A 19,577-nucleotide genomic window follows, 5' to 3' on the forward strand; every position below is an offset into this window, starting at 1 on the left:
TAATGCCTTGGCAAGAGGCGTTAAGCCTGGGGCAGGGAGTGACCCTGCAATCGCCTAGGACAGGTGCAGAACAGGCATCTGCGGTGAGAAGGGGCGGAGTCAGCGATCCTAGGCAGCTGGGGGTCCCCTGCCCAGGCCTTAATGCCTCGGCCAGAGGCGTTAGTCCTCGGCGGGGGCAAAGCGGGAGATCGCGGGGAGCTGGGGGTCCCCTGCCCTGGCCTAATGACTTGGCCAGAGGTGTTAGGCCTGGGCAGGGGTGGAGCTGCAACCTCGGGGAGCTGGGGGTCCCCTGCCCAGGCCTAAGGCCTCAGTCAGAGGCATTAAGTCTAGGCAGGGGCAGAGCGGGAGATAGGGGGAGCTGGGGGTCCCCTGCCCAGGCCTAATGCCTTGGCCAGAGGCTTTAGGCCTGGGCAGGGACGGAGCCTGCAATCGCCTGGGCAGGGGAGGAACCAGCCATCTCGGGGAGAAGGGGCGGAGTCAGCGATCCTGGGCAGCTGGGGGGTCCCCTGCCCAGGCCTAACACCTTGGCCAGAGGCGTTAGGTCTAGGCAGGGGCGGAGCCTGCAACCACGGGGAGCTGGGGGTCCCCTGCCCAGGCCTAAGGCCTCGGCCAGAGGCGTTAGGCATGGGCAGGGGCGGAGTCAGCAATCGTGAGCAGCTGGGGGTCCCCTGCCCAGGCCTAACGCCTTGGCCAGAGGCATTAGGTCTAGGCAGGGGCAGAGTGGGAGATCGCGGGGAGCTGGGGGTCTCCTGCCCAGGACTAATGCCTCCACCAGAGGCCTTAGGTCTTGGCAGGGGTGGTGCCAGAGATCGTGGGTAGCAGGGGCGGAGCCGGGAATGGTGGGAGCTGGGGGTTCCCTGTCCAGGCCTGACACCTCTGCCAGAGGCCTCCAGGCCTGGGCAAGGGGCCGATTCCAGTGATCGGCGATCGAAGGGTGATGAGGGTCAACTCCTCTGGCCGAGGCATCAGGCCCTGGGGCGGGGGGGCGGAGCCAGCAATCGGAGGGGGGCTGGGGGTCCCCTGCCCAGGCCTGATGCCTGGGCCAGAGGCATCAGGCCTGGGTGCTGGGCAGAGCCGGTGATTGGGGGGATATGAGGGTCCCCTTGCCCAGGCCTGAAGCCTGGGTCAGAGGCGTCAGGCTTGGGTGGGGGGTGGAGCAAGCGATCAGACGGAGATGGGAGTCCCCTGCCCAGGCATGATTCCTGGGCCAGAGGCATCAGGCCTGGGCGGGGGTCAGAGCCAGTGATCGGGGGGAGATGGGGGTCCCCTTTCCAAGCCTGACACCTCTGGCAGAGGCGTCAGGCCTGGGTAAGGGGCCGATCAGGCGATCGGACGGTGATGGGGGTCGACCCCTCTGGCCGAGGCATCAGGCCTGGCCAGGGCAGAGCCGGTGATCGGGGGGAGAGGGAGGTCCCCTGCCCAGGCCTGAATCCTGGGCCAGAGGCATCAGGCCTGGCCAGGGCGGAGCCAGCAATCGGAGGGGTCTGGGGGTCCCCTGCCCAGGCCTGACGCCTGAGCCAGAGGCATCAGGCCTGGGCAGGGGGCAGAACCAGTGATTGGGGGGAAATGAGGGTCCCCTGCCCAGGCCTGACGCCTGGGCCAGAGGCATCAGGCCTGGGCAAGGGGCCGATCCTGCGGTTGGAGGGTGATGGGGGTCAACGCCTGAGGGCTCCCAGTATGTGAGAGGGGGCAGGCTGGGCTGAGGGACACCCCCCTCCCCCACCCAGTGCACGGATTTCGTGCACCGGGCCCCTAGTATATATATAAAAGCCTAAGCGACCGTTCAAATGGTAGCTATGATGCGCACTGACCACCAGAGGGCAGACACTCAACGCATAGGCATGGAAACATGGAGCCGACTGAGGAATCTCAGGGAAGGGGGGAGGGTGGGAAGAGATTAACCAAAGATCTTATATGCATACTAGAGGCCCGGTGCACGGATTCATGCACCGGTGTGGTCCCTCAGCCTGGCCTGCCAGGATCGGGCCGAACCGACAGTCCAACATCTACTGAGGGTCCTGGATTGCAAGACGGTGCATGGTGGATTCATGCACTGGGCTTCTAGTGAAACTCTAGTCTGGTAACTATAATTAATAAGCGTTTAACAATTTTGCTTACTTTTTTTTTATAAGTCAGGTAACATTTTCTTTTTAAAGAAATTATTTTAATTTATTTGAGAGAGAGAGAGAAAAAACCAGGGATTAAAACCATAACCTGGGTATGTGCCCTGAATGGGAATTGAACCCACTACTTTTTGGTGTAGGGACCACGCTCCAACCATCTAAGCCACATTGGCTAGTGCTTGGTTAGTTTTTAATCTCTATACCGGTGGGTTAGTTTTCTCAATGTAATAAATATTTCCGTAAATGTCATTGTTCCTACTAAATATTTTTTCAGCAAGATAGTCAATTTGTAGGCACAAATTAATCTTATTCAGCACTTAGAACCATTTCTCTTCCCCACTCACCCTACCACTCCCTCCCCCACAGTTAGCTCAAAGACTCTATGATCTTAAATAATGATTACCAAACATTTTTGAAGCTGTGATGTGTTTTACGATGTTAGACATATGGGAATTTTCTGAGTATATTTTATATGGGTAGGGCAATATTAACTCAAATTGAGAGTATTCTACCCATAATTTAAAAGTTAGTCTCTGGTGGCTTAGGTCTTAGTGTGGCCAGGTCAAAATGATATGTCTAATCTGGTAAAAAGACATATTCCCTAATTACATAAATTCGACACATGACAATTTAGATATGTATACAAAACATAAAATGTATGTCAGCAAATTATTTGCCTTATAAAATGTTTCTGTATTTTTTAAAGGTTTATAGTATGATTTTTTAAATATTAAGTTTCTAGAAAATATTTTTTTGGTAATGTATTTATTTTTAAGTAAATGTATTGGTGTGACATTGGTCGACATGATAATATAGGTTTCAGGTGTGGGTTTCTATGTTACAAGATCTGTATATTGCACCATGTATCCACCACCCAAAGTCAAATCTCCCGTCACCATATATTAGGATCCCCTTCTCCCCCTATCTCCTTTCCTCTAGCAACCAACACACCGTTTCTGTTCACGAGTTGCAGTTTTATATCCCACATACGAGTGAGATCATATGGTTCTTAGCTTTTTCTGACTGACTTATGTCACTTAGCATTATATTCTAGAAAATATTTTAAATATGATTCAGCTTACTAGAATCTTATGTATTTTCGGGTGCATTTGTTACATAAGAAAAATTTACTAATTCTTTATGTTCAAACTAATTTGTGCTTTACCGTCCTTTTAGAGCAATTAAATAAATTTCTAGAGGATTATATTAAGAACAGAATATCACCTTAGGCACAATGTATTATTAATGGGAAAAACTGCTGATTTTGGTTCAAATATTTTGTACTTTCATATAGTGGCTATTTTGTATTTAGCAATATATCTTCTTCCTCTTTAAAGAAGTAATATACTAAGGGTGGGAATAATCAGATCATTTGTTTAGATTTTTCAGTTATACTAAATAAAGATTAAAGAGAAACAACGTGCTTGGATAGTTTTTAATCCTCTACCATTGGGACAAAATAATACCAGACAGGAATAAGCCATTTTTATAATAATAATTATAATACATAAAAGTTTGTAATTTTAAGCTTCCAAAAGCATCTGTTTTTTTAAAAAGCTTAAATTTTAACAAAGGCCCAAGAGGTAAAAAATGATTTGCTTTGTCAACTATGGAATTTGATAACCAATCTTGAAGAGAAGTGATAAGTCTTCTAAAAACAACAAATATGGGATGGGGGACAAAAGTGTAGGTTTACAGTTGTGAGTACATGAAGCACCATTTATTCTTGTATTACTTACTAATATGTTTTACATATGAACCTACTTTTGCCGTATCATGTATGTTATTTACCCAAGAGATTGCTCTGAATCCAATATTAAAAATAAATATTGCATGCTTGGATACATTTAATAATTTGGATATATTTAATTATTAAATACATTGAATAATTTTTATATAAAAAAGGCCTGTATTTTTTTCAACAAATATAAATCAGGTTTTTATTTAAATATTCTGCTTTGATTGGTAATATTAGATAATACTGATAATTTTCTATAAACATAAAACGTTATTTTATAAAATGGCACAATAAAATATATATTCAATATCTCACAGGAAGGTGAAGTTGTTGCTGTTAGTGGTGGAACCTCTGAAGAAGAAGAGAGAGCGTGGCACAGTGATGGCAGTTCTAGGTAATTTAATGAATTTTTATTTCTCCAAATGTAATTAATATAAACTCTTTAGAAAACTGAATATTCTTTTGTATCAGGCTCTTAGATTTCAAAGTTGCTCCTTTTTCAGAGTTATTTTGTAGTCATCCAAAATTTAGATTTTCTTTGTAACATGTTTTCTCTGTTAGAAAAAAATTTGGTTATTGCAGCTAGATCTACAGAGATGCTTTATCTTTGTAGGTGATATATTATTATTGGATGTTATTATTTTAACACTGAACCACAAATTAGTTTCATTACGGGTTTTGAGAAATATTTGAGCATTAAATTATGAAAGTAATGAGATCTTATAGAATTAACTATTTTATATAGTGGAATTTGTTGAATGCTGTTAATTTTTTTTCAGCAGTGAGAGTAAGTTTTTCTTTTTCCTGTTACCACCACCTCATTTGGTCATGTAAGTGAGGATTCTTTCAACTTCTTATGGTAGTAATTCACATTATTACAGGGCTGATATTCTTGGCTGACTTTGTAAGATCTTAGTAACAAGAAGGAGTGTAGCCTCTGGAGATGATAATTATGTTTAGCTCCTCACACTTATTCCTTAGCAGCAGTAGCTTTTAATATACAATTGTCAGAGTAACCATGAGGATGGAGGCTCTAAGAATTCCTTATGTCATTGTTGGAATCAAGGGCTTTCCTATGTCCACAACAGAAATGATAGGCAAGCGCTCATGGTTATATCTGGTAGGTTCCTGCATTTGAAACAAGGCAGTGAAACAAATATTTTCTTGTGGGCAATTTTATAAAGAACATGGGCTTTCAGTTTTATAGTTAGGTCTATGCTGGCAGCAGAAGATTTTCCATAAGAGCTGAGTGCTCCAGATAGTAGCAACTGGCAGTATTTGGCAGGTGCCATTTGCAGGGACCTGTGGCTGGAGCAAGTATAAATAAATGCTTAAAAGTTGAGAACAGTCTATTCTTGTATAGATGTTTGCTCTACAAATGCATTCCCATGCATCTAGAATAGTGTCTGAAAATTTTTAAGTTCTCTAGAATCAATTTTAAAATGAAGTCTGAAATCATACTAGAAAGCCAGTTAATTATTTAAATTTTATCTGTGGTGATAATTCTTGGGGAGGTATAGGTAAATGCCTATAAAGGACATTGAGCCAAGGGGAGGAGAGGTGGTGGGAGTGGAATAAAATTTCAGAAAAATCTGCCCTTTCAAGATTTACCAGGAATATTTTTTAAAAGAGTGAGGTCATATATCACTAAATTTAGGCAAATAATTACTGAGTTTAACATAGTATAACTTAGATTTAAGGCATTTATATTTGTAAAACTGTATAAAATCAAGTAATGTTCTCATATACTAAAATTGAAACAGAAGATAACATAACTGGATTCTTCATTTTGCAACAACATTAGTTAAGTATAACTTTTAAGTCTGTTAAAGGTAAACTGAAAAGAAATGGCAAACATGATTGGTAGTGATACATAAAATAATAGGGTAAGGGTTGAAGTGTTTTGAATCATGGCATGCTTCGAAGCATGAGATATATCTAAGATATATGTAAATGCTCAGTATAGTTTACAATCACAACCTTTTCACTGAACAAAAATACTTCTGATCTTGCCATGAGGGCATCAGTGTTCAACATAGGAAATCCCCCTGGCAAGAGGCTCTCACCTCTCAAAAAAAGTAATCCCTGTGCCTCCTCCTCCTCAGTGTTGATACTTCCTGTGCTATCCAGGGCTATCTTTCTACTGTTACTAGAATTGAGGAAGATGATTCTGCTGCTTGTTTTTGCATGCCCCACAGTATTTTGAACATATGAAGCACTAATAAATTAATTTGCCTAAAATCATAGAAGGCACTTAAATTCATTGTTTCAATTAAAGCTGTGGCCCTGCCCTAGCCAGTTTGGCTCTGTGGATAGAGTGTTGGCCTGTGGACCAAAGGGTCCCAGGTTTGATTCTGGTCAAGGGCACATACCTAGGTTGCAGGCTCCTCCCCGGCCTGGGCTTGCACAGGAGGCAACCAATCACTGTGTTTCTCTCACATAAATGTGTGTCTCTGTCTTTCCCTCTGTCTTCTCGTCTCCTTAAAAATCAATGGAGCCCTGCCTGGTTTGGCTCAGTGGATAGAGCATCTGCCTGTGGACTGAAGGGTCCCAGGTTTGATTCCGGTCAAGGGCATGTACCTTGGTTGCAGGCATATCCCCAGTGGGGAGTGTGCAGAAGGCAGCTGATCGATGTTTCTCTCTCATCGATGTTTCTAACACTCTATCCCTCTCCCTTCCTCTCTGTAAAAAATCAATAAAATATATTTTTAAAAAATCAATGGAAAAATATCCTCAAGTGAGGAAGGATTAACAACAACAACAAAAAGCTGTGGGCTTATTTATCTTAATTGTTTCTTATATATTTAAGTAAGTTAAGCCTATAGAATTTTAAGAAACTGTTTAGAAGATAATGAGTTGAAAGTTAAGGAAATACTTTAGTTCATTAATATGTACTATTTTGTCATTTATCTTTATTATACTCTTTTTTTGCATTTTTATAAAATAGTCTTAATATGTATTTTGTCTGTGTGTGTTTTAAATAATTTTTTTCTTTTCTAGTGACTACTCCAGTGATTATTCTGACTGGACAGCAGATGCAGGAATTAATTTGCAGCCACCAAAGAAAATTCCTAAGCATAAAACCAAGAAAGCAGAAAGCAGTTCAGATGAAGAAGAATCTGAAAAACAGAAACAAAAGCAGATTAAAAAGGAAAGGAAAAAAATACATGAAGAAAAAGATGGACCAATATCACCAAAGAAAAAGAATCCCAAAGAAAGAAAACAAAAGGTTAATTTATATATAAACTAATGTTTTCTATGAAAACAAAGCACACATTTTAAAAGTGCAGTTTATGAACATTAACATTGTTGAGCTGTACCAGCAAGCAGTAATAGAAAAAATTTAGAAGTATACAGTAGTAAAACAGAGTACAGCAGGCCCTTGAATAAGGTTTCAATTAATATCCATTTGATGTAATGGTATGAGATGCTATAGGAACTTAACTCTTGTTTATATTAATTAGCCTCTTATAAATTGGTTTTATTATATGTCATTTCGACTTTGTATGTCAGAGATCCTATTAACAACAGTGAGTATTTAACTATATATCAAAATATATTTAGTTTATTCAGGTTTAACTATTTACCTTATGAGAATGTTTTCTTGTAGAATTAATTACTTTCTAAATATTGAACATTTAGTCTATAACAAGAGCAGATTTTTCTTGACAATCCCATGGGATTTGTTTATGTATGTTTTTAAAAATCTACAGTTTATTAGTCCTTTAATTGCCATTACCTTTTAACCACCCTTATTTTTATTTCTGAAAATAAACAGAAAACATAGGGAGAGCATCACCTGGAATAAGAATGGCAAAATTTGGCCTGCGGGGATCTGCCCAAATCTGGCAGTCCGACATCCCCCAAGGGGTTCTGGATTGCGAGAGGGCACAGGCCAGGCTGAGGTACCCCACTGGTGTTGGCCTCTAATCCTATCTAATAAAGAGGGAGTATGCTAATTGACCCTCATGCCATCGCAAAGATGGCGGCATGCACAGCCAATAAGGATGAATATGCTAATTGACTGTCACGCCCTCAACGATGGCGACATTGACTTGTCACGCCCCTCCAACGATGGCGGACCAGCCAACAAAGATTGCAAGCGCCCCAGTCCCCCTCAGCCCCTCTGGGCCCGGCAAGGGCATTCCGGCAAAGGCCCGGGCCCACCCTCCCAGGGCAAGGGCTGACCCTGAGGCACAGGCAAGCCTTGGATGGTGGCTGCCCAGCTGCCCAGGGCCCCCTGAGGCTCAGGTAACCAGGGCCAGCCAAGGCTTACGCTGCCACCAGTAGCAGCAGCAGAAGTGTGATGGGGGCGTCACCTTCCCCTGATCACCTGTGAGGGCTCCCTGACTGTGAGAGGGGGCAGGCCGGGCTGACAGACCACACCCCCCTCCAGTGCATGAATTTTCACGCATCGGGCCTCTAGTATAAATATAAAGGCTGTAACAAGCCTTTACTAATTTATATAGTATGTGAGCCATAATCACATGGTCCTTAGGCTGTCATTTGTAGAATTAAATACTAGAGTCTTTTAGGGTCTTTATCCCCAGAGACCTTTGAAAGTTTTAAATAATACTTTAAATTTATCTTAAGTGTTTATTTTATACTAGAGGCCTGGTGTATGAAATTCCTGCACTCGGTGGCGGGGGGGGGTGGTCCTCAGCCCAGCCTGCACCCTCTCGCAGTCTGTGGGCCCTCAGGGGATGTCTGACTAACAGCTTAGGCCCGCTCTTCGTGGCAGTCAGACATCCTTAGTGCTGCCCTGGAGGCAGGAAAGGCTCCCTCCACCGCCATTGAGCTCGCCAGCCATGATTTGGCTTCTGGCTAAGCGGCACTCCCCCTGTGGGCCATACAATGACCACCAAGGGGCAGCTCCTGCATTGAGCATCTGCCCCCTGGTGGTAAGTGTGTGTCATAGCGACTGATCATTTTGCTGTTAGGTTGATTTGCATATTAGCCTTTTATTATGTAGGATGTCTCCATTGAGCTCTTGTTTATTTCAGCTTTATAGTTATGAATTACTTTAATTTGGATTCCACTGCCTGCTATTCTTCTTGTCACCTCCTTTTCTTTTATCTGGGGAAGATTTACCAAAGAGAATACCATGCTTTTGCTCAGTTTTCTTCTTCTCTCTTGTCAGTGATGATAAATGCATATGGACCCATTATTTTATGTGGTAGATTGGTTAAAGAAACCTTATTTAGCCATGTATCTCACTAAAAAGGTTAACACTTTTTTTTTTCTAAGCTCAAGACAATTCTGATGCACTTTTGAGTTTTGCACTGTGAGAACATAATTCTTTTGCACTTTGTGGTCGCCTTTGATTGATAATCATCTACAAACTAATACCTTAGGCTTCTTCATGCAATGCTGCATTTTTGTTCGCTATTACTGTTTGGTATATTTTAATTTCACTGTTTTGCTTATACCAGTAGTATTGTAACAGGATCTATCTGCCACTAAATTTATGTGGTACAGATTTAAAATATAGTAAGATTACGCCCTAGCTGATTTGGCTCAGTGGATAGAGCATCAGCCTGCGGACTGAAGGGTCCCAGGTTCGATTCCGGTCAAGGGCACATGCCCAAGTTGCAGGCTCGATCCCCAGTGTGGGGGCATGCAGGATGCAGCCGATCAATGATTCTCTATCATCATTGATGTTTCTATCTCTCTCTCCCTCTCCCTTCCTCTCTGAAGTCAATAAAAATATATTTAAAAAAATAAAATATAGTAAGTCTAGAATATTGTAGACCATTTCCTTTCATTTGGATTGTGTTCACATGGTTTGGTGCTAGCCTACTAGTGGATCCAGCAGTGGGTAAAATTGTCCTTATTCCTTAGTCTTCTTGTTATCTCAACTAATATTTCCTTTTTTATGCATAGAGTTGTAGAGCTGGAAAATAAGAGATCATTAAGCAATTGATATTATTGCTTCTATTAAAATATTTTCCATGTGACTAATTCTGTTTCAATTAATTAAGCAAGAAAATCAGTAAGGTAGATATAGAAAATGCTTATAAGAAAGTAGGATTCTCCAAAGATGAACTAAAGAAATCTCAGATGGTATCTGACATATATCCCTTATGGTTTTAGGGGCTCTGGAAACCAGATCAATAAATTTTTATTGTGTGCTTATTGTTTATAAAGCAATAAAGTGGACATAGTTAATATTTATGCTAAAAATAATGTGTGACTAACAAGTTGCTTGAATGCCCTAAGGTAAAAATAGAAGAAATAATCATACGTTTAGTTGCCAGATAATGTTCAAAAATAATAGATCAGAAACCAAATGGGTTCATCTTATTTTAGAGTTTTAGATAAGGCTTTCAGAAGAAATAAGATTTGAGGTGGGCCTAGAATAATTTCTATGGATAGAAAATAAATTAATTACCCATATTTCCAAAATTTAAAAGAAATCTTATCATTAGGTTAGAAATTTTGAGGAATATTCAGTGCATCTTATTCCCTAAGTGGTTTTAAGTACCAAGTGACAGAAATCTACTTTAACCAAAAATTATAGGTGTTCTAAGAATTATTGGTGAACAAGATTTATTCTCAAAATGATTCTTGTCTATGCAAGAGTCTTACAGTTATAAATATAGTTATTCCTGTTTAATGTCCAGTTTATCTGGCTTTAGGTAAGAGTGATTAGCTATCGCAATAAACATAGAATTTTCCTTATGGGAAGAAATACTTATCTAGTTTAATTGACAGTCCTTACTGAGGCTGGGTTTAACAATTTTTAGATTTTTTTGTACGTGTTTTTCTCTTTATTAAGTCAAACGACACCTTTTTAAAAATATACTTTAACTTAAAACCTCATATAAAACTGATAAAATTTGTGGATCTAACTCTGATGCAGTACATAGTAACAGTGGCTACTCAGAAAACCTGTGGATAAAGTTACTGTTCAGGTGTCATCTGACTTAACATAACATTGCAAATCTTAGACATACAAAACTTATTGTCAAGTGATCCTCTGTAGCCTGTTGTACTCTGGTCCTCCTCATCTCATTCCAAAACCTTGATGTTATCCATTGTAATTATTGTGGTTCTTTCTTTTAAATAAGTTCAGCACCTAATTGTTTTCACCATTTCTGCTGTCACTCTCACTTGATTTATTGCAGTAGCCTTCCATCATTCTTTCTACTTCTTCCCTTTCCCCCTTAGAGTCTATTCTGTGAAGCAAGTATTGACAAACTTTTTCTGTAGAGTTCCAGCTATTCTGCCATTGTAGCCTGAAAACAGCCATAGACAATACATAAATGAATAAATATGGCTGTGTTCTAATAAAATTTGATTTATAGATAGCAGACTGGGCTTGGACTGTGGGCCATAATTTCAAAATCCCTGCTCTGATGCATCCAGAGTGATCCTTTAAAAATGCAAGTCAGATCCTATCACTCTTCTGACTAAAATTCTCCAGTAGACCCATGTCACATGCAGTAAAAGCTCATCTTTTTTTCCTTCCTTACTCTCCAGGAAGATGTGGTTAATGAAGAGGAAAATGGATATTGAATAGTAGCTCTTACAGTACCTGTTGCACATAGTGTTCTGTGATACCCCATTATGACATTGCTTCTTATAGTGAACTTGCATTAACTCAGGAATAACTGTTTTCTTTTTTAAAAAACACAAGAGGATAAAATTTAGAATATTATGTATATAAACACAGAACCAAACAGTTTTAATCAATTGCATGAAGTTTCTCTGCTTATAAATACTAGGTTTCAAAGTCCATTTTTTCTAAGTCTAATGTAACAACATTCAGACCATGATGGCCACTTGTGGGTAAGCAGCAAAGTTTAAAAGGCCTAGTTTTATATTTATCACATATTTTATATTAAACGTATTTTCTAAGTGATCCTTTCTAACCTGTTGTACTCTAGTCCTCATCACTTAGAAAATTAGTTTTCTCAGAGGCCTACTTTTATATTTTTCCACAAAAATTAAAAAGTAAAGTAATTGGCTTAACAGCATTTTGTTTGGGAAAAATCCAAAGAAATTTTTTGTTGTTGTTGTTAGAAGCTAATTGTGAGCCAAGAGTGAGAAATGCTATTTTAAAAAGGGAAGAGGAGTATTCTTGGGCTATAGAGAAGTATAATGCCCAGCCATGGAAACAATTAGACTTCTGTGTTTTACATGAGTTAGCCCATATGAGAATATCTTAGTTGGTTATGAACACATTGTGACTAGGATTTAAAAAACAAACCATCAAATATGCTTTGCTTTGCTACATGGAAAGTTTATAAAACTGATGGAACTTTGAGAGAAAGGGAGACTACACAGAGCTTATACTTTGATGTTTATGGGAATATCTTGTCACTTAGTTTTGTTGTGAATGTTGTCTGTAGGTTTTGGATTATCTAGTTTTTTTGTGTTGTTTTTTTGTATGTATGCACAGTGATTTGGCCACTATTGCCATCTTTCCAGAATAGCTTTTTAATACCTAAAGAATATACATTGTTGTACAATGATTTCCTTTATTTGTTTAAATACCTTTAGAGTTATTTTAAAACACAGATTATAAATGAATGCTTTTACGATAATACTACTTTAAATGTTCTAACCCTTAGAGATTGGCGGTAGGAGAACTAACGGAAAATGGATTGACATTAGAAGAATGGTTGCCTTCAACATGGATTACAGATACTCTTCCCCGAAGATGTCCATTTGTACCACAGATGGGGGATGAGGTACATTTAAACTTTTAAAAACATCCTTTATTTGTTTTTTCAAGTTACTTTAAACATTGTTATAACTTTAGAAACAGAACTCTGGAAGATTGCAGTTGTTTCTTAAAGTATCTCATTCTAGGTGTTTGTATGTTTGGAAAAAGTGAAGTCAGGAGAGAAGTGCTAATGATCATCTTTTTTGAGATTTCTATAAATATTGTAAATCAAAATAATTTTCAAAATGGAAATTTTGATATTTTAAAAACTATCATTTATTTTTAATAATAGAGTTTTGTTGCCAGTTTCCTTTTTAAAATTAAAATACATTAATTTTTCATTTTAGACCAGTATTTTCTTTTAATTTCATTCATAAGTTTTATGTAAATGCTTACAATGTTCATAATTTGTCTCTTAGATCTTTAAAAAGTTCTATTATTTTAGAATAAGAAATATTTCATTTTTAAGAAAATGTGATTGGCCATCATTTGATTTTACCCTTTGGACTATGAAATGAAAAATGTATGATCTTATATCAAAGTTTCTCATTCCGGGATTCGTGTCTCCTTGCATAATGTTAAGAGATAGGATTATCTGGTGTCCAGTAGATGAACAGTAAGAACTCAGGAATTAAAATGGCTTCTTTAGCAAAGCACACTAATTAGCTATAGAAAGTGGCAAGTGGCAGTTGATAGTAAAAGAAGGAAATCAAAAACTTTATATTGCAAGAATAACTCTAATGAATAGTCTAAAATAATTCATGTAGAGATCCTATTTGTCAAAGAAGTTTTGAAGAGTACAGAACATTATCACATTGTTGTAATTTAGTACAATGATAGATCCTAACAGATCCTGCCACATCAAGAAAATGCTTCATTAAATTATATTTAGCATACTGTTTCAAGATGGTCAGAAAGTTCGTAATTGTTTGTTGAATAATTTTCTATCAAAATGTCCAAGTTGTCTGTTTAGTTGTTGGTGCTTAAATAGGTAATTTTTCATTATTCAGCACCATTCATTCCTTCATATTAGATTTTAGACAACTGAATAATGATATTAATGGATAGAATGAAAGTATGTAGAATAATGAATGTTCAAAAATATTACTAAGAACTTAATAACATTTTTTAAAATTTTAATAGCTTTTTTTTTTTTAACAAGCTCTATTATTTTTTATTAGTGGGAAGAATTTTTGGTATCCAATTACTGTGTTCAAGTATCAGTTCTACAGGATAGTAGTCAGGAGTTACTTGAATTTGACCTTTATAGCATAAGGATAAATGGATGTCTTGCTGTTTTTATAAGGATAAAATATATGTGACAATACATTTTTCACTTTCAAGTTCTGCATATGTATAAACGACTGCTGCAAAAGTAAGGGAACAATAAACCTAATCATGATCCTTAGTCATAGCTTTTTTATGCAACAAGATTAACTTATTTTGAATAAAAAAAATAGGTGAAACAAAAAACACTAAAAAATGACTACTCTTCTTAGTCTATAACAAAATTAATGTTATTTTGAACACTTACATTATAAAACACATGGCATAGAGGTTACACAACACATTAAGGATTTCTGCTGCAGACTCAGCTGCTTAAGAGCCAGGTGAATCACAGCACATGACACAGCAACCGAATGAGCCCCGTCCTCGGACTACTTGAAAATATTATTGAACTATATACAATAAATTGTGTTCATTTATTATCATTATTATTATTAAGTAGAGGCTCGGTGCATGGATTCGTGCACCGTTTGGGTTCCTTGGCCTGGCCTGCGGGGATCAGGCTGAAACCAGCTCTCCAACATCCCCTGAGGGGTCCCGGATTCTGAGAAGGCGGTTCTCGGGTGACACACCTCCTCTGGCTCCGGGTGTGTCACCCGAGAACTGTAGCTGCCAAGTCACTGCAGCTCAGCAGTTCCTGCGTTGAGCGTCTTCCCCCTTGTGGTCATAACTACTGGTCTAACAGTTGGATAGTCACTTAGGCTTTTATATATATAGTCTAGAGGCCCGGTGCATGAAATTCATGCACAGGTAGGTAGGGTCCCTAGGCCTGGCCGGTGATGAAGGCTGATGAGGTTCCCTGCCTCCTCCTTACCTCGCTGTCTGCACACCGTCACTGCACAGTTCCCCGCCTCCCCGCCTCTTCCTTCCCTCGCTACCCGCGCATAGCTACCATGTGGTTCCTGCCGCCGCCTCCTTCCCTCGCTCCCTCAGTGCCCACCATGCTCCGCACTGCTCCCTTGTCAGCGCATGTCATAGCAAGCGATTGAACTCACAGTCGAGCTCTCAAGAGACATTTTGTATATGTCTTCTTTAATATATATAGGTATTTAGTTCAAAAAAAGAAACAAAAACTTGAGGAAAAGAAGGGGGAAAATAAAATATTAGAATAACTTTAAAGGACATTAAATTCTTGCATATTGTGTTAAAGGAAACACATTCAAGTTTTAAAATTGTGACTTTATTTACTTCTCAGGTTTATTATTTCCGACAAGGACATGAAGCATATGTTGAAATGGCCCGGAAAAATAAAATTTATAGTATCAATCCCAAAAAACAACCATGGCATAAAATGGAACTACGGGTATGATATTTATTACTATTTAATAGCCCCAAATTATGTATTTATGGAATATGGAGAAAATTGTATTGTTAATAGTTTTACTATAAGAAACTACCATGAAGATACCTTTCTTAACTGAAGCAATCTGGGGAGTAGAGGTTTTTTAACGTTCTAAGAAACACAAGATTGACTAAATTTGTATACTCTGATAGTTTATAAACTGCGTACAAAATATAATTATAGTGAAAATTAGACAACACTAATGTCTAAGGTAAAAATTCATGTTTGTAAATTTGTTAAGTATTTCTAGATTTATCAGCAGTACTTCAGAATTACTAGTTCTAAACCTCTAAGTGTTGGAAAACTCTTATTTCATTCAAAGGTTTCATTCTAGTTTTTCTTTACTGTTTAAAATTTAAATATAATTTGCATACTATATAGTACACAGATCTTAGGTACAGTAAGTCCTTGGGTTATGTCGGAGATCCATTCCTACGGCGCGACGTAACGCAATTTTTGCTGTAAGTCAGAACCCACCTACATAAGCTCCTATGTCACTCACATGGAGCACATACACAGCAGTAATGAAGTGAAACAGTAAAAAAAATTTAAAAGAAAGATAATTCCTGACATACTTGTGGTAAATAAATAATAAAAAACATAAAGCACATAGGTTCATACGTCGAAATGACGGAACTTTTTTTTTATATAAATAAATGGGAGATGGCGACGTAACCACAAAATGATGTACGTCGAGTCCGATGTAACCTGAGGATTGTATGTACCTCAATGAATTTTTTCATATATATATATATATATATATATATATATATATATATTTACTAGAGGCCGGTGCACGATATTCGTGCACTGGGGGGTGTGGGGGTCCCTCAGCCTGACCTGCACCCTCTCCAATCTGGGAGCCCTCAGGGGAGCCCTCTCCAATCCACAAGTTTCTGTCTCTGCAATCATATGAGCGAATTGTCTGAGACCCCAACTCAGTTTGGTTTGTTGCTCACAGGATAATAGATGCTTTTTTTTTTTCTTTGCTTCATTGGTGGAGATTTCCTGGAAGTTTTAGGATATCTTCCCTTTAATTTTTCCTAGACACTCTGATCTTACTTAAGTCTCTCACCTTTGCTTTCCCTCCATCCCCCACTGCACCAGTAACTTGCTCCAGGCTCACTTTTCTCTAGTGCAGCGGTTCTCAACCTGTGGGTCGCGACCCCTTTGGGAGTCGAACAAACCTTTCACAGAGGTCGCCTAAGACCATCGGAAAACACATAGATAATTACATATTGTTTTTGTGATTAATAACTATGCTTTAATTATGTTCAATTTGTAACAATGAAAATACATCCTGCATATCAGATATTTATATTACGATTCATAACAGTAGCAAAATTACAGTTATGAAGTAGCAACGAAAATAATTTTATGGTTGGGGGTCACCACAACATGAGGAACTGTATTAAAGGGTTGCGGCATTAGGAAGGTTGAGAACCACTGCTCTAGTGTCTAGGACAGTGGTCGGCAAACTGCGGCTCACGAGCCACGTGCGGCTCTTTGGCCTCTTGAGTGTGGCTCTTCCACAAAATACCACGTGTGGGCGTGTACGTACAGTGCGATTGAAACTTCGTGGCCCATGTGCAGAAGTCGGTATTTTGTGGAAGAGCCACACTCAAGGGGCCAAAGAGCCGCATGTGGCTCGTGAGCCACAGTTTGCTGACCACTGGTCTAGGAGATCCGTCTGCCACCAGAACTACGATTCCCAACATTCCTGGTGTTCCCTGCGCTCTGGACTTCCGCTTCCGGTCCTGGGGCTGCCACCAAAACTACTATTCCAGAATTCCTGGTGCTCCCTGCAGTCTTGGTTTTACCCTTCCTACTCTGTCTCCATCCCATGGCCTCCCACTCTGCCAAGTCCTCCAAGCCACCAGCTCTCCCTCTCTGCTCTCTGTCTGGCAGCTTGGGTAGCCAATTTTCCCAAGCCACTCCATTCTCTGCCAGCTCTCCCACTCTGCTCTTCGCCCTGCGCCTGTGTATGCAAATTAACCTGCCATCTTTGTTGGGTTAATTTGCATACTCACACCTGATTGGCTGGTGAGTGTAGCAGAGGGACAGTCAATTTACATGTTTCTCTTTTATTATATAGGATACACACACACACACACACACACACACACACAGTAATTACCTATATCATGATTTAAATGAAGATGCTTTTTCAGTTATGTTTAGCAATTCATTTATTTTGTGAAGATGGTTTCTTATTTCCTGTATCTTCCTCAGGAACAAGAACTGATGAAAATAGTTGGCATAAAGTATGAAGTGGGCTTGCCTACCCTTTGCTGCCTTAAACTTGCTTTTCTAGATCCTGATACTGGTAAACTGACTGGCGGATCATTTACCATGAAGTAAGGACTGTTGAAAAAGGCAATAGTTTCTTAGTATTGTAAATTGTTTATCAAGATTCAGTTAAATTTTAATGTCTCTTAGATATTTTTAGGTATGTGACCTAATCAGTTTGTTTCTCTTTGTAATTAGATACCATGATATGCCTGACGTAATAGATTTTCTAGTCTTGAGACAACAATTTGATGACGCCAGATATAGGCGGTGGAATATAGGTAGGTAATTTTAGAAACCATAGATGTTTGTTTTTAATCTATTAAATCATTTAATATTTTTCATTATTTAGGAAAAGATAACCACAGAAATTGTCTTGTCATTTCTGGGAATATTAATAGCAAGTACAATATTGTGTCATATACTTTTAAGTATTTTTTTTATAAATGAAATGCTTTTAATTTAGTTGATGCTGAAATTCTAAGCATTTGTTCCTCTTACATTTGTTAACTTATACGGTTCTTTATAACTATTCTTTAGCTGTTTTGTTTGTTAACTTAAATCTTTATTCAGAAATATTAATAATTCAAAATTGAAGCAAAAGATGTCTTCAAGGTTCAAAATGTTTAATAATAATTTAGACTGGGATTAAAGCTAAACTGACATTTTTTGTTCGTTTAATTGTTATGTAATTCTTAAACATTAATACTGTTATCAAAACTCAAAATAAATTTTAAAATCCTTAAAAGTTTCTAGGTATTTAAATGCATTAATTTATGTACAAATGGATGTACTGTTCATTAAAATATTTCTTTTAAAAATGTCATGCAGGCCACTCTTTGTCATCTTGGAGTGAAATGTGGTGCATCTATAGATAGCATAATGTGGTTTGAAAAGGCACATTAATTGATATATCAGTCCATCTCTCCTCAAGTGCCATTGCCATGATTTGTCTTTTTTTTGTTTGGGCTTGGTGGACTTGGAAATTTATATGTGTTTTCTAAAAGGAAAAATTAGGAAAATTCAAGTTATCAAAATTACAGTCATGGGAGTTACCAAAAAAATTATGTATCATGTATCATTTCTCTGGAAGTTTTGAAAGGTGTATTCCATAAAATAAGGGAGTAAACCAAGATAGAGAAAGATATGGAATCCCCCCCTCCCACTGGAACAGGAAATTTTTTCAGAGCAGGTAGGAATTCCCAAGTAATAGTCAACAAAAGTCTAAGGATCGCATCTGTCTAGCAAGCCTATAAAACAACCAGATCAGAAGATATTGTCTACCAAGAATGCAGTCTTCAGGGGAACAAAATGGAACTGATAAATTATCTAACATGTTTGACTTTGTGGGAAATTATATTGGAGAGTGTTTTTTAGTTTGAGCTGTTAGAGAATGTGGGAAGACAATCATAAGTGCAGAGAAAACTAACCATTTAAAAAAAATGGAACAATTATACAACATACAAGAAAGTAAGTGTGTGCAACTTGACTTAGGAGCAAACAATATTTACATAGTCATGATAAAGAAAAACAATATGGATTAAATAAAATACATGCACCTTTTATATACAGTTGTATGGATAGAGGTCAGTGCTTAATGTCTAAAATTGGTGAATGGAGAAATAGATCTATATTCATTATTTAGAAATTTGTAAGTAAATCTCAAGTTGTAAGAGTTAAAAGTTTTCTTGGTTTTGTTTATAATTTTGTACATTTGAGTTTCAAAAATTATTTGTATGTGTTGGTTGATAAGGTACATTTTATTTTTTTAAGAACATGCATCTGCCAATTAATTACAGAACAAATATTCATGTCCACAAAGATATCAGAAATGAGCTGATAACAAACTAAGGAGACAAATATGGCGAGCATTAGAAAAATCAAAGAGAGATTTCAAATGGATGTACATCGGAATTTTCTCATTTGGATCTTATAACCACCACCACCACCACCAAATTTATAGATTAATATTTCTTCTAAAGTTAGTACTTCTTAGTCTTTTATTTCTGAAGATACAGTAGTGCCAAATCCTTGTCCACGGGTATGTGTTTCAAGGCTCCCAGTGGATACCTAAGGCTGCAGATAGTACAAAACTTTATATATAGTTTTTTTTCTATGCATACATAC

At 38.5% G+C, this 19,577-nt stretch overlaps 1 protein-coding gene across 1 annotated transcript in view; it reads left to right on the forward strand.

Annotated features, from left to right (window-relative positions):
- Window positions 1–19,577, forward strand: part of PHIP (pleckstrin homology domain interacting protein) — an 89,195-nt gene that overhangs the window by 38,846 nt on the left and 30,772 nt on the right. The window contains exons 16-21 of the mRNA XM_023755195.1: window positions 4,179–4,255; window positions 6,862–7,090; window positions 12,438–12,557; window positions 15,015–15,122; window positions 17,394–17,518; window positions 17,649–17,731. Coding sequence (XP_023610963.1) covers window positions 4,179–4,255; window positions 6,862–7,090; window positions 12,438–12,557; window positions 15,015–15,122; window positions 17,394–17,518; window positions 17,649–17,731 — 742 coding nt within the window. The remainder of the gene's footprint in view (window positions 1–4,178; window positions 4,256–6,861; window positions 7,091–12,437; window positions 12,558–15,014; window positions 15,123–17,393; window positions 17,519–17,648; window positions 17,732–19,577) is intronic.

Source organism: Myotis lucifugus, unplaced genomic scaffold (assembly GCF_000147115.1).
Source record: "Myotis lucifugus unplaced genomic scaffold, Myoluc2.0 scaffold_71, whole genome shotgun sequence".
In the NCBI taxonomy this organism is placed as follows: domain Eukaryota; kingdom Metazoa; phylum Chordata; class Mammalia; order Chiroptera; family Vespertilionidae; genus Myotis; species Myotis lucifugus.